Below are 16,876 nucleotides of genomic sequence, written 5' to 3'. Positions count from 1 at the left end.
AGCGTCCTCAGTCAGGGAATGCCATGGCCTAAACATCGCTTGGAAATCGAAACAGGAAACGGAAACCCGGAAGTTCTAGGCACTGAGAATAAACAGAAGCCCGCAGAATATGGATGCCAGGTGTCAACCTGAGATTGAAAAGGACGACGAAAGTCTGTTTCAATAGGAAGGCCTATCGGCCTAATAATTGACATTGTCTCGTATAAAAAGTTATTTAGGTTTAAGATTACTAAATAATTACATGAAGCTATTTAGGTTTAAGATTACTAAAAAATCACATTAGATTTAATAACTCATAAAACAATTTTGCAATACTTTTATTTAGCACATTAATAACTACACAAAAATGATTAAAAAATTATTTATATTTAAAGTTGTCAAATAATTTTATTTATAAATATGTTTATTTTAAAATAAATTTTGAAATTTTTAATTTAATTATTAATAATTAATAAATGATAAGACTTAATTTCTATATAAAATATATTTTTAATAATAATCAATGATAAAAAATTCAGATTTATTTAAAAAATAATTATGATTTTTTTTTAAACTTTTCAATACAGTTTTAAAAAAATTATTAAATTAATACACATCCACAATTAACCGTCAGTGGTATTAGGAGGTCAGTAACCAGCTATCCTGTTTATCCTCCCCTTACCGCTATTTGCCGATGGACGCTTGGAAAAATCGGACGAGGCACGCGTGACTAGCAAATAAAAAATCCAGAAAAATTGCCACATCACGCACTCAAGTTAACCGACCAGAATGGAGCTACAGGACCACGTATTTGCTTGCTCAATATGGCAAACCCCTTCCAGTCGCCACGTGTTAAAAGAAAATATTACTCCCGTGTTTTCGACGTGACCTGTCTACCACTGATATTTATTTATTTTTATGTATTTAACGGTGTAGGGCGGCTCGCTAAGATAAGTCGTTGGGCTGATCACAACTAATGCTCTGGGAAGTTTTTATATATTAAGGTTACACGGATTCTGAGCTCTGTACCAGTTCTTTTGTTTTTGTTTTTTAAGGTTTCCGTTGCTGGGAGGGGTTCTAAGATTCCACGAAGAGAAAATCAAATATCCTCAGAGTTTGCCATTTCGGTTCAGATTTCAATATCTTCTTATAAACCCCTCTTAATTTCAAAATATCCCTTAGTTTAACGGCATCGAAGTCATCACCATGGGATGGTCTAGGGCGAGTGCAGTGAACGCATTTTTGGACACTGTAAATCTGGTAAGTTCTTGCATTTCTCTGGCTGAATATGAGAAAAATTCCTTTATTAAATCTTGCAATACTATTTGTTTACTCTGAACATATTTTATCTGTCATTGGTTTGCTTTAAAGTCTTGATAATGCTAGAATTAAATTAGGTTTCCTATATCAGAACTCGATTCTGGTTTTCATTTGTTTCTGTAATCGCATTTGTCGGGATTGTGCAAATTAGTGATCATTAATTCTACAATATTTGGTCAATTCTCGGGGTAAATATGATCCTTGACTTGATTAGGGTTAGATTATTGCTCTTTTTCGAGTTTTTATGAATCCTTTTGGGGTTTCTATGAAATTCTTTTGCGTTACTGTAATTCTGCAATATTTGGTTAATCCTGCGGGCAAATATTATCCTTGACTTGATTAGGGTTAGATTATTGTTCTTGTTTGAGTTTCTATTAATTCTTTTGGGACTTCTATGAATTTTTTTCGCGTTACAAAGAGCACATCGAAATGAGTCGAGAGCGCTTGATGAGCTTTTGATAAAGGTCTTCAGGATCATAAAGCTTTTGATAATTCTCTCGCTGTATCTCACCAGTTAGTAGGGCTTTCTTCGTTCTTCTTCAGCTTCATCTTTAGGGCTATATGTCGTGATGCAAGACTGGTCTGGGTCTAATTTTGGTAGTCCAGAATTACTTTTAAATCCTGATAAATATTACAGGAGTGTAAAGTATTTAATTTTTAAGTACTATGGTAAACAATTGGAATCAGAGATTTTAAGATATAATTTCTAAATTATATTTTATCGGCATTATAAATTTTAGTAAGTTAATTTCAGATTTATTAACATTGAAAGAGATTGATTTATAAAACATGGAAGGAAAAGAGATCGAACAAAATTGATTTTTTTATATCTTATGGATATTGAAGTAGAATTTGACACTTTTTAATTGATAGATGGATCTTTATTGAAGTTGAATAGGATTTTTAGGCTCACGATTAGTATTTTTCGGCTCATGATTAGAAGAGAGAAGAGACCAGGCTAGTCTGGCAGAAACAACAAATTGCTCATATATTTATTAAGTACGGAACAAGATTTTGTTGCAATTTGCATATTGAAAGTTTTATCCTAAATACGATCATTAAGCATGACAACCAACTGAATGACTGAATTCTGGTGGTGATGAGTTACAGGGGATTTTAGCCTAGTACAGAAAAGGGAAAATGTTTTAGACATATTTTGCTAAATTACTTCGTGTTGTGACATTGCAGTGTAAATTGGAGGAGGAGAGAAAGCAGGCAGAACCAGAGAGCACCGAATTCATATCAGCTCTCGCAGCGGGCATGACTGCACAGCTTATTGTAGAGGCATCTTCAAGCGCAGCACCAAGGTCTACGATAGGCCTAGCAGCAGCAGCTCGGCAGACTGGTGGCCGCCTCGTCTGCATTCTGCCTGCAAAGGCGGGCGTTGACACGGTGGCGGAGACCATGAAGGATCTGGGGTTGGAACATACAACTGACTTCGTCATCGGCAACGCCATGGAGTTGCTTCCTGAGTACAAGAATGTAGATTTCGCTTGCATTGATAGCAGGCTCACTGAAGATTACCAGGATTTGTTTAGGGTTTTGAATCTAAATCCCTCTCGAGCGGTGGTGGTTGCCAACAATGTGTTTGATAGGAAGCCCACAAATGCGTATGCCAAGACGTTGAAGAAGAAGGCCGGTGCCAAAACTGTTACTCTCCCAATTGGCAAAGGCATAGAGGTGACCAGAATCGGTACGGATTATAACAATCACTCCTCCCCTCATACACAACAGGAAGTGGACATGGATATAGACGTCATGGGTATGATTCCCAAGAGGAAATGCTGTACTGCTAATAGAAATGTGAAAAGTACAAGTTGCAGAGGCAAGAAGGGCAGATGGATTGTGCAGGTAGACGAACGAACGGGCGAAGAACATGTATTCAGGGTTATGCAAACACAGACCCTATAACCCTTACAATAAACCTGCAATGAACCTTTCAAATGTTAATCCGAACTAAGCCTCCAAAATTGACATGACTTGTATTTGTGTTTGTGAATAGTTGTAAAGTTGTGAATCATAATGTAATAAAGTTGTTGATTTGTTAATACAAATAATTTTGAGTGAATCGTGAATTTGCAGAATTGATGGACAATTATGATTACCAGTAAGTACTATTCAGCGTAGTTATACCACGTTCGAATTTGGATTTAATTTGGTAAAAAAAATTAGACTCTTTAAAAACCAATAACCAATGTCGGAAAATTCAGGAGTACACATTTTACATATTTTATTTTTCCTTTCTTGGGGAAGTGGAAAAGAAAAATCCTGAATTTTCCGGATTGATCCTTAGTGTCTAAAATGTTAACGTTTTCAGTTTAAAATAGTCCGAAAATGCTGAAAATTTTCAGATGTATCAAATTTGTTAATATATCAAATGTGTTAATATTAAGTAATGGATAAAAATATAAAATGCTGAAAATTTTCAGATGTATAAATTTGTTAATATATCAAATGTGTTAATATTAAGTAATGGATAAAAATATAAAATAAAGTTTATTTTTAATATATATTACATAAGGGATAAAAATATAAAATAAAATCTCAAAGAATCGCATATGAAAATTAAATGTGAAGTGATCCCTACATATTTTTGAAATATTAAATAAATTCATATAAAACTAAAATTATGTAGCTATTTGGAAACCATTTAACTATATAATATACATTTATTCAACAATAATATCAACCAATTAATTTTTTTGAGATGTGGTCGATTAAAAATGAATTCCTATAATCAGCACCAACCCTCACGATTTCAGTGAGCAGGGACTTAGTAGTCGCAATATATGGTGGTGTAGTAATCGCATTTTTTTTTATGGTTAACCTGTCTGCAATTTAAATAGACATAATGCTTAAAAACATATATTTCCCCCAATTTTTTATTTATTTATTTTTTTAATAATGTTTAAATATATATATATATATATATATATATAATTGACCAATCTAGACTTTTAAAGAACATATTTTCATTTACGAAGAAAAAAGGTTAAAATTTTATGTTTTCTCCCTTAAAGAAATTAAAAGTTAAAATTAAAAATAAAATAAAATAAAATATATATGTGTTTAAGAGCATATTTTTTCTTCTAAAATTAAAAGTTGAAATGTAAAAGAGAATAAAATATGTATTACATAAACCTTGACCATTAAAGAACTTTCATAATGAATTAAACAATTTTTTTAAAGTAGAAATCACAATAAAAAAAACTACATAAAATTGGCTGAGCTGCCACTTCTAAATTGAATTCTTATCTTTATTATTTTATTTTATTTAAACAACTGTCGGCCACTTCTAAATTGAATTCTTATCATTATTATTTTATTTTATTTAAACAACTGTCCGCCACTTCTAAATTGAATTCTTATCTTTATTATTTTATTTTATTTAAACAACTATATTAATATATTATATTGATAAAATAAAATCCAACAGTTTTGAGATGGAGATTTACCATAAATTTCCATTTATGGTCAGCATTTCAAGTTCCTTCACTCTGAAGGAATGGTGAGAGTCCACGTCAGACACATCCACAATTAACACTCACTGGTATTAGGAGGTCAGTAACCAACTATCCTGTTTATCCTCCCGTTACCGGTATTTACCGATGGGTGAGTAGAACAATCGGACGCGGCAGGCCTCACTGGCAAAAAGAAAAACCAAAAAAATTGCCACATCACACAGGCAAGATAACTTCCTCGTAACTAAGAACCGACCAGAAAGATATTTGCGAAACTTCAAGGATAAAAGGAAACTAGCTAAACTTCAAGATAACTTCCATGTAGAAAAGGAGCCGCAGGACCACGTATTTGCTTTCTCATTACGGCAGGCCCTTACTAATAGCCACGTGTTAAAAGAAACCATGATATTTTTATTCTAATTTTATTTTAAGTGTCGTTTAAAGAGCTTACAACTTAGCTTAAAAAATAATGGAAATTTTGATAAATTTATGAGAAAATTTTGCAAGAATTTTTGAAAATTTAGGTTGTTTAATTTGAGGATTTTGGTTGATCGAAGGGTTTTTATAGTGATAAATCCATTTCCACCATAAAAAAAATAAACACCTCAGTATTTTGATTTTTTGAAATTTATTTTATCAGATTCTCAGCCAAAAGTCGGAGTCATCTATGAAGGCAGAGGAATCTCAGTCAAAAATCGGAGTCATCTATAGAAGCAGAGGAATTGCCCGGACGGCCAAAAGTGGTCGGAATCCAAGCAAAAAAAAAAATTCTTGCAGTAGCAGTGTTTGAATGATGTTTTTGATAGTAGAAATAGATTCAACACTATCAAAAAACCTTAAAAAACCCAAAATATTAAAATTTGACAGGTATAATCTGTATTTAAAAAAATTTCTCGCCAAATTTTATCAAAATATAACGGGAATTTCTATGATTTTTACGGCAAAGAAACAGTGTCGTTACACTACCGCCCAAAAATCTAACCCAGGGATTGGTAGACAACTCCCTTTTTATATGTTTAACGGTATAGGGCGGCTCCTCTGCTTTGGCATGCTTATTTTATTTCTCCTCTTTATGTTTCATTTCTACTCTATATTTTATTATGTCTGTCTGTCACGATGCATTTAATTTGGTATTTTTAGTTGTATTTTAGTGAAATCTCCCAAAAATGGTAGGGATTCGGTCCATGATCATTTATCTGTTCGGTGTCTTTTTAAAGCAGTGCAATGCCACGTTTTTTAAATTATCGTGTGCGTAACATTACTTCATCGCCCTGATTTGAAGGACATGCTAAATTCTCCTCTTTGTATCTTTTGTTTTGTTCTTTCTCTGGATTCTAGATAAACGTATTGACGTGCCTCACAACTTATAAGATAAGTCCTTGGGCTTATCGCAACTAATACTCTAGCAAGTTTTTTATATTAAGGTTACAGGGATTTTATACTCTTTACTAGATTTTTAAAGTTTCAATTGTTAAAATAAGCTAATCACTCCCGCATGAGGAATTGGCTAAAATTAGAGAGCTAGTTAACTGAGTGTTGAGTGTTGATTCAAGTCCAGTTAAGTGATATAAGACTTTTAGTGTGTGGTTGCATGTCAAGATATTTTAGCCGAGTCGCTAGTAGAATAGGTTAAATACTCTTCACTGGGTTCATTGTAAGAATCAAGTTTTGTGTGATCAGTAGAAGAGCCACAACTCGTGTGTTTTGGGTGAATTTTATGTTTTAGCTTTTCTGCCTTTCCAACAAATTGGTATCAGAGTTAAGGAAGGATCACAAGATTCGAGGTGCTTGCAGAGCTAGTGAGAAAAAGGCTGACGATTCTTTAAAAAATATTTACGTTGCAAATTTGTCGAACTGTTAAAAAGGGCCCAAATTTCGCACTCCATTAATACAAAAAAGGCGCAATTTTCATGATGTCTTATGGGATACTTTGGCGACAAACTATAAAGGTATGGCCAAAGTCAATAATGTTAAGTTGCACAATACTAGGAGAGATTTTGAAAGTCTACTGATGAAGGAGATAGATGACATCGATTCTTTCATGAATCGGGTCATAACTATCGTAAATCAGTGAAAGATTTATGGTAAAGAAATTAAAGATCAAACAATGGTTGAGAAGGTCCTCAAATATTTTTCTACCAAATTTGATGTTGCGGTAGCTGCCATAGAAGAAGCCAAATATTTGGCATCATTCACAGTTGATCAGTTGATGGGATCATTTCTATCACATGAGGCAAGGATAGACATAAATAAGTATTCCACTTTAGAGACCGCTTTCAAAAGTCAGGTTTCTATTTCAAAAGATAGAGGTCGAGTCAGAAGTAAATCGAGAGGGAGAAGACAAGGCAAAAGATATGGTGGTCAGAGAGATGGCCAAGAAGAGCATGAACATGAAAGTGGAAGCAACTATAGAAGCTTCAACAATATTCAAAGAGTTGAAAAATCAAAGGTGAGATGTTATTGTTGCATTAAATTTGGTCACTATGCTCGTGATTGCAGGAAAAAGATAGTTGATCAAGGGAACAATAGAACTAATGTCACTACAGAGAGTAATAACTCCCTGTTGCTAGCTTTCCATACCATGCTTGAACCTTCTGCTAGTGTGTGGTTGTTAGACAGTGGTTGAAGTAACCACATGATAGGCAACAATAATTTTGTGCAAATTTCGATCAATCTATGAAAATAGAGGTAAAGTTGGGCACTGACAAGACTATGGATGTAGATGGCAAAGGAGTGGTCAACATTATGACCAAACAGGGGGAGTCAAAGACAATCTCAGAGGTATATTATGTTCCTAGTCTCAAATATAATTTGATAAGTGTTGGTCAATTGACAAAGAAATGATACATAGTTATCTTTCAAGGTCAATAATGTGTTATATATGAAAAGCCCCCATGTAAGCAACTGATAGTTGATGCAGGAGCATCTAACCCCCTCTTAATCAAAGAGGAATCTGAAGCGGAGAAAAGAGAGGACAACGTGGACCATGGACCAAAACAGGGGAAAAATATGTTTTAAAACATATTTAAAAAACAGATTTAAAGGATGGATTGGATAAGTCTCTCGAAAACTTGTTACTATTGTTATTCACCATGTGTTGTATGCATGCATGTAATGAGAGATTTAAGGGCTTTTTGTAGAGGGTTGATCAGATCCTTCATAGTGATCCGATCCAACACTTCTTATATATATATATATATATATATATATATATATATATATATATATATATATATATATATATATATATGAACCCGCGTGTTCAGGGAGATAGAGGTAATAGATAGAGGAGAGAGCAGTAGATAGAAAAAATGTAGCCAGAGGAGAACCCGTCCTAAGGCTGCAATGCCTTAGTTTTGTAACCGTTCTGTATATAATGATAAAATGCACATTAGTGTTGAATTGTGCTTGTGTTTATGCCTTTGTTCAGTTATATTATATATATTTGTGCGAGTTAAAATCCCAATTGTGAATGCATGCTGATCGACCATCGACCACTATAGGGTCGATGGCGATCCATTGAATAGTGAGATATTGTTATATGAGATTGTGGCAGAACTGCGTTTAACGCAAAAATTCTTCAAATGGCAAATAAACTTAAGTAAAGGAGGAAGCGATGGAAATGCACAACGACTATTGGATCTTATGGATCAACGGTCCAGATTCCTTATCGCATCGGCAACAAAGTATTATCGCATCGGGGAATTGGCAGAACTCTTTATGAGTTATCGGAACCGGCCGAAGTGTGATTGCGAGTGTGATGTTGCGATTACACCACAGTCGTCGGATCTGGAGTCAGATCGACGACCTAGAAGAAATCGGTGATCGCAATCGGGGAGGTTAATGGAACAGTGCGATATCACAAATGTGGAAACGCCGATGGCCGATGAGTGACATGGCAATATCGCCAATAGACTGATCGGGCAATCAACGATCGAGAGTTGTGGTAATCAGCGATCGGGGGTTATGGTGATTGGTGATTGGAGCGATTGCTATCGGAGATCGGAGGATGGAGTGGCGCGGCTAATTTGTAACACTGCGGACCCATCGATAATTATTAAAGCAGTTATATAATGTTTGAAGTCTGATAGGTGTTCCAGAACGGGGTTTTTATGTTTCCCCGTGTATTATGAAATCTGTGCAGCCGAAGGGTTAAGGCTTAATGCCTATATGCTAGTGTCCCGATATATGTATTGATCAGGGTTTTAAGGCTTAAAAGCTTAATTTAATCTCCCGATATGGTGGGAAAGACTCGATAGTGTAATAAGGCTCCGATATATGTTAATGGTCCGATATATGAAAGCTCCAATAAAGTAGTAAGTCCATGGTTTCAAAGGCTTATAGCCTCAATACGCTTCCGATAGGCTTTGTGGGCCCATAACCCATAAGCCTCAAGATTGATTTATTTGGAAAATGGGATTTTGATTAACCCCCAATTTCTCATTCCCATCATTAGTGAAGGTGAAGATGACGATGAACACACTCTTTCCTCTAATTATGAATTCCAGTGATCAAGCCAGTTCTTTTATAGTTGCATGTTCTGATGATTATTGGTTATGGCACTTTCAGTTTGGACACTTGCACTTTTCTGGTTTAAGGTTGTTGCAGCAGAAACAGATGGTCAAAGGATTACCTCTCATCAAATAACCTACTAGTACTTGTGAGTGTTGCATCTTGGAAAAGCAACACCGTGAAATTTTTCCAAAGGGAGTTGCATACAGAGCAAAGCAACCTCTTGAGCTAGTGCATATAGACTTGTGTGGACCTATGAGGACACGGTCGATTGGTGGAAGTTGTTACTTCCTCACTTTTATTGATGATTATAGCAAAAAGACTTGGATTTACTTCTTGAAGTAGAACTCTGAAACTTTTGCAAAGTTCAAAAAATTCAAAGCCTTAGCAGAGAACCAAAGTGATTGACAAATCAAGGTATTGAGGTCAGATCATGGTGGAGAATATGATTCAAAGGCATTCCATGATTACTGCAAACAACATGGAATCAAAAGAAAGTTTACAACCAGGTACACGCTGCAGCAAAATGGTGTAGCAGAGAGAAAGAACATGACAATTATGAACATGGTAAGAAGCATGTTAAAAGAAACTTGTCTAGTGAGTATTGGGCAGAAGTAGTTGCATGTGCTATTTATGTGATCAACAGATCTCCTACAAAGAGTGTGATGAACAGAGTAATAGAACAAACATGGTCAGGTATGTCTTGCAGCGTATCTCATCTCAGAGTATTTGGATGTGTATCTTATGCACATGTGCCTAAATAACGAAGAGGCAAATTGGATGATAAAAGTGAAAAATGCATATTTACTAGTTATAGTGAGCAATCAAAAGCTTATAAATTGTATAACCCTGTCACCAAGAAGACCATAATTAGCAGAGATGTTGTGTTTAAAGAACAAGAGTCATGGAATGGTAGTATAGACAAAACAGTTGATGCACAAGTGTCACTGATGGAAGAAGATGATGTAGCAGAAAAGGAGCAACAAGAATCATAGGTGAAGACACCAAACAAAGACACACCAACAAGGACTCCAAGATTTTTTGAGCAGCATGGATCTTCAATCAGATCAACAAATCAATGTTCTCCTAAGAATCAATCAGGTGATGAATCAAGCAATGGTAAGAGAAATATGAGAAGTCTGAAAGATATTTATGATGATTTGGATGTTATTTCAAATTTTGCATTGTTGTCATTCCAACCTTCTTCGTTTGAAGAAAAAATCAAAGATGAAAATTGGGTGCAAGCCATGGATGAAGAAATTGAAGCTATTGAAAAGAATGATACATGGGATTTGATTGATTTACCAAAGGACAAAAATCTCACTGGTGTGAAGTGGGTGTACAAGACAAAGTTGAATATGAAAGGTGAAATTGACAAATTTAAATCGAGACTTGGAGCAAAAGGATTCTCGCATCAACTAGGAATAGACTTTGGAGAAATGTTTGCTCTGATAGCCAAATTAGATACTGTAAGAGCAGTTCTAGCCACAACAACTCAGAACAAGTGGAAAGTATATTAGATGGATGTGAAATCAGCCTTCTTGAATGGAATTCTACAAGAAGAAATTTATGTGCAACAACCTCTAGGTTATGAAGTTGAAGGTAACGAAGATAAAGTTTACAAGTTGAAGAAGGCGCTATATGGACTCAAGCAAGCACCTAGATCTTGGTATAGTAGAATTGAAAACTACATGATTAAGAATGGATTTTGCAGAAGCAACATTGAGCCTACCTTGTACACAAAGGTAAATGAGCATGGACAAATTTAGTTAGTTTGTTTATATGTTGATGACATGATTTTTATAGGTGATATAAATTGAGATGACAAATCTTGGTCTCATAAAATATTTTCTTGGCATAGAAGTTGAGCAATCTGAAAAATGAATTTTTATTTGTCAAAACAAATATGCCAAAGATTTGTTGAAAAGATTCAGGATGTAAAATTACAAACCTATCCCTACACCAGCTGCAACAGGTAGAAAGTTAAGCAAGGATGATGAAGGATCAAATGTCAATCCAGCTCTATTCAAAAGATTGGTTGGCAGCCTCATGTATCTCACAACTACAAGACTAGATATCATGCAAGGAGTGAGTTTGATTTCCAGATTTAGGGAGACTCCAAATGACACACATTGGAGTGCAGGAAAAATAATTCTGATATACATAACAGGAACTAGAGATTGTGGTGTATGCAAACACGGAAAAGAAGGATTTGATTGGATACATAGATAGTGATTTTGCAGGAAGTTTGGATGATAGGAAGAGAAATTCTGGTTTTTTGTTCCATATTGGTTTAGGTGTGATTTCATGGGCATCTAAGAAGCAACCCATTGTGACACTTTCGTCAGTAGAAGTAGAATATGTAGCAGCAACATAAGCAACATGTCAAGCAGTGTAGTTAAGATGAGTATTTAATGGACTCAAGAAGAAACAACAAGGATCAACAACAATTTACTATGACAACACCTCAGTGATTGCACTATCCAAGAATAGGGTGTTTCATCAAAAGAGAAAGATTATTGATACTAGATATCACTTTATTAGAGAACTTGTGAGCAATGGAGAAGTTCACTTGAAGCCTTGTAAATGCAGAAATCAATTGGTTGATATATTTAGTAAGTCATTAGAAAAAGATATGTTTGAGTTTCATAGAAGAAACTTGGGTGTTGTAAGCCTCGTTGAGACATAGACCAATACACGTTTTGAGTTGTTATGAGTTAGTCTTAGTTTAGCGGTCGTAATTAAGGGGGAGTGTTAAAATAAGCTAATTACTCCCGCATGAAGAGTTGGCTAAAATTGGAGAGTCAGTTAACTAAGTGTTGAGTGTTGAAGTGCTGAGTGTTGATTCAAGTCGAGTTAAGTGATAGATGAATTTTAGTGTGTGGTTGCATGTCAAGATATTTTAGGCGAGTCGCTAGTAGAAAAGGTTAAATACCCTTCACCAGGTTCATTGTAAGAATCAAGTTTTGTGTGATCAATAAAAGATCCGTAGCTCGTGTGTTTTGGGTGAATTTTATGTTTTAGCTTGTCTTCCTTTCCAACATCTGTTGCTACCAGGGGTTCTATGTTTTCATAAAATGAAAATGAAATATCTTCAGAGTTTTCCATTTGGGTTCAGATTTCAATATCTTCTTATAAATTCCTCTTAATTTCAAAATATCCTTTAGTTTTGAGGTAGGAAAATGGCATCGAAGTCATCACCATGGGATAATATCAGGCGAGTGCAGTGAACACATTTTTGGACACTATAAATCTGATAAGTTCTTGCATTTCTCTCGATGAATATGAAACAATTTCCTTTATTAACTCTCGCAATACTATCTGTTTACTTTGAACATATTTTATTTTCCATTGGTTAGGTTTAAAATATTGTTAATGCTAGAATTAAATCAAGTTTCATATACCAGAACTTGATTCCAGTTTTATTTTGTTTATGTAATTACATTTGTCGGGATTGTGCAAATTAATGAGGATTAATTTTGCACTATTTGGTAATCCTCGAGGCAAATATGATCCTTAACTTGATTAGGGTTAGATTATTGCCCTTTTTTGAGCTTCTATGAATTCTCTAGGGATTTCTATGAAATTATTTTGCGTTACAATAATTCTACAATATTTGGTTAATCCTCTGGGTAAATATGATTCTTGACTTGATTAGAGTTAGATTATTGCTTTTTTTTTTAAGTTTCTATAAATTATTTTGGAGTTTCTATGAATTCTTTTTGGGTTTCCATGAAATTCTTTTGCACTACCATAATTCCGCAATATCTGGTTAATCCTCGGGGCAAATATGATCATTGGCTTAATTAGGGTTAGATTATTGCTTTTTCTAAAGGTTAGAGTTTCTATGAATTCTTTTGGAGTTTTTCTGATTTCTTTTTGCTTTACAAAGAGAACATCGAAATGAGTTGAGAGCAATGGATGGAAATGGCCACAGTTAAAATGAAGCTATTAAAGATATAAAGCTTTTGATAATTTTCTCGTCGTATCTCAAGAGCCAGGTTGGTTTTATCGGTAAGGTTTTCTTGATTCTTCTTTAGCTTCATCTTTAGGGCTGTATGTTTTAGTTTTCATGGGTTTATTGCATTTGACATGAGGAGGTCATGATGAAAGGCTTATATGGGTATAATTTTGATAGTCCGTAATTACTTTTAAATTGTGATAAATATTAGAGGAGTGTAAAGTATTTAATTTCCAGATATTTTATGGTAAATAACCGGAATTAGGGATTTTAGGATATAATTTTTAAATTGATTTTTATTCGTATTTATAAATTATAATAAGTTAAGTTAAGATTTATGGAGACTCCAAAAGACACACATTGGAGTGTAGGAAAAAGAATTATGGGATACATAATAGGAACTAGAGATTGTGGCATAATGTCTGCAAACACAGAAAATAAGGATTTGATTGGATACATAGATAGTGATTTTGTAGGAAGTTTGGATGATAGGAAGAACCCTTCTAGTTTTTTGTTCCATCTTGGTTAAGGTGTGATTTCATGGGCATATAAGAAGAAACCCATTGTGACACTTTCATCAGCAGAAGCAGAATATGTAGCAGCAACATAAGCAGCATGTCAATCAGTCTGGTTAAGAAGAGTATTTGATGGACTCAAGCATAAACAACAAGGATCAACAACAATTTACTGTGACAACACCTCAGCAATTGCACTATCTATGGATAGTGTGTTTCATCAAAAGAGCAAGAATATTGATACTAGATATCACTTTATTAGAGAACTTGTGAGCAATGGAGAAGTTCACTTCAAGCCTTATAAATCTAGTGATCAATTGGTTGATATATTTAGTAACTCATTAACAAAATGTGTGTTTGAGTTTCATAGAAGAAACTTGGGTGTTGTAAACCTCGCTGAGACATAGACCAATAGGCATTTTGAGTTGTTATGAGTTAGTCTTAGTTTAGCGGTCATAATTAAGGAGGACTATTAAAATAAGCTAATTACTCTCGCATGAGGAGTTCGCTAAAATTAGAGAGTCAGTTAACTGAGTGTTGAGTGTTGAAGTTCTGAGTGTTGAGTCAAGTTGAGTTAAGTGATAGATGACTTTTAGTGTGTGGTTGCATGTCAAGATATTTTAGGCGAGTCGCTAGTCGAAAAGGTCAAATACCCTTCATCGGGTTCATTGTAAGAATCAAGTTTTGTGTGATCAATAGAAGATCCACAACTCATGTGTTTTGGGTGAATTTTAGGTTTTAGCTTATCTTCCTTTCCAACATCCATTGCTGCCAGGGGTTCTAAGCTTTCATAAACAGAAAATGAAATATCTTCAGAGTTTTCCATTTGGGTTCAAATTTCAATATTTTCTTATAAACCCCTCATAATTTCAAAATATGCTTTAGTTTTGAGGTAGGAAAACAACATCAAAGTCATCACCATGGGATAATCTCGGGCGAGTGCAGTGAACACATTTTTGGACAATGTAAATCTAGTAATTTCTTGCATTTCTCTCGCTGAATATGAGACAATTTCCTTTATTAACCCTACTATCGGTTTACTCTGAAGATATTTTATTTTCCATTGGTTAGGTTTAAAATCTTGTTAATGCTAGAATTAAATCAAGTTTACTATGCTAGAACTTGATTCCAGTATTCTTTTGTTTATGTAATTACATTTGTTAGGATTGTGCAAATTAATAATGATTAATTCTGCACTATTTGGTAATCCTCGAGGTAAATATTATCCTTGACTTAATTAGAGTTAGATTATTGCTCTTTTTTGAGTTTCTATGAATTCTTTAGGGATTTCTATGAAATTCTTTTGCATTACAATAATTATGCAATATTTGGCTAATCCTCTAGGTAAATATGATTCTCGACTTGATTAGAGTTAGATTATTGCTTTTTTTAAGTTTCTATAAATTCTTTTGGAGTTTCTATGAATTCTTTTTGGGTTTCCATGAAATTCTTTTGCATTACCATAATTTTGCAATATCTGGTCGATCCTCAGGGAAAATATGATCCTTGACTTAATTAGGGTAAGATTATTGCTTTTTTCGAGGGTTAGAGTTTCTATGAATTCTTTTGTAGTTTTTATGTTTTTTTTGCTTTACAAAGAGCACATAAAAATGAGTTGAGAGCAATGGATGGAAAGGGCCACAGTTAAAATGAAGCTATTAAAGATATAAATATTTTGATAATTTTCTCGTTGTATCTTGGGAATCGGGATGGTTTTATTAGTAAGGTTTTCTTCATTCTTCTTCAGCTTCATCTTTAGGGCTGTATGTTTTATTTTTTATGGGTTTATTGCATTTAAAATGAGGATGTCATGATGAAAGGCTTATATGGGTCTAATTTTGGTAGTCCGGAATTACTTTTAAATTGTCATAAATATTACAGGTGTGCAAAGTATTTAATTTCTAGTTATTATGGTAAATAACTGGAATTAGGGATTTTAGGATATAATTTTTAAATTGATTTTTATTTGTATTTATAAATTATAATAAGTGAATTTTAGATTTATTAACCTTATAGAGATGATTTATAAAACATGAAAAGAAAAGAGATCGAACTAAATTGAATTTTTATAAATTCATTTGTTCTAGACATCTTATGGATATTGATGTATAATTTGACACTTTAATTGAAACATCTTTATTGAGGTGAATAGGATTTTTAGGCTCTTGATTGGAAGGGACCAAGATAGTTTGGCAGAAACAATGATTTTCTTAGATATTTATTAAATACGGAACAAGATTTTATTGCAATTTGCATATTGAATGTGTTATCCTAAATACACTCTGTAAGCAAGTTAACTGATTGACTGAATTCTGATGTTGATGAGTTATAGGGGATTTTAGCCTACTACAGAAAAAGAAAAATGTTTTTAGACATATTTTGCTAAATGACCTTTTGTTATGACATTGCAGTGTAAATTGCAGCAGGAGAGAAAGAAGGTAGAACCGGAGAGCACCGAATTCATATCAGCTCTGGCAGTGGGCATGAATACACAAGTTATTGTAGAGACATCTTCCAGCACAACACCAAGGTCTACTATAGTCCTAGTAGTGGAAGCTCGTCAGACTCATGGCCGCCTCGTCTGCATTTTGCCCATAGAGGCAAACTTTGACACTCTGGCGGAGACAATAAAGGATGTAAGGTTGGAAGATACAACCGACTTCATCATCGACAACACCATGGAGTTGCTCCTTGAGCAGAAGAATGTAGATTTCGCTGTCATTGATAAAAAGCTCACTGAAGATTACCAGGGTTTGTTTACGCTTTTGAATCTAAATCCCTCTCGAGCGGTGGTGGTTTCCAACAATCTATCTGATTGGAAGCCCAGCCAAGATGGTCAAGAGGAAGTCTGGTGCCAGAACTGTTACTCTCTTGATTGGCAAAAGCATAGAGGTGACTCGAATCGATAGTCATTATAACAATCACTCCTCGCCTCATACACAACTAGGAGTGGACATGGATGCCATGGGTATGATTTCCAAGAGGAGATGCTGTGATTATTATAAAAATGTGAAAAATACAACTTCCAGAGGCCACAAGAATGGATAGATTGTGCATGTAGACAAACAGACTGGTGAAGAACATGTATTCAAGGTATGCAAATACAGACCCTAGAACTCTTACAAGAA

General features: G+C 34.4%; 1 protein-coding gene across 1 annotated transcript; it reads left to right on the top strand.

Moving 5' to 3' along the window:
* Positions 1 to 938: 938 nt before the first annotated feature.
* On the top strand, positions 939 to 3,367 carry LOC149206296 (uncharacterized). Its single transcript, XM_089393667.1, has 2 exons — positions 939 to 1,239; positions 2,488 to 3,367. The coding sequence occupies exons 1-2, from the start codon at positions 1,186 to 1,188 to the stop codon at positions 3,208 to 3,210; spliced, it is 777 nt and encodes a 258-aa protein (XP_089249793.1). The 5' UTR covers positions 939 to 1,185; the 3' UTR covers positions 3,211 to 3,367.
* The last annotated feature ends 13,509 nt before the right edge of the window (positions 3,368 to 16,876 follow it).

This window comes from Pinus tabuliformis, chromosome 1_2 (genome assembly GCF_031772625.1).
Source record: "Pinus tabuliformis cultivar Carrire ecotype Pingquan chromosome 1_2, CPIR1, whole genome shotgun sequence".
Classification (NCBI taxonomy): Eukaryota; Viridiplantae; Streptophyta; class Pinopsida; order Pinales; family Pinaceae; genus Pinus; species Pinus tabuliformis.
This window is presented reverse-complemented; position numbering and strand designations above follow the sequence as displayed.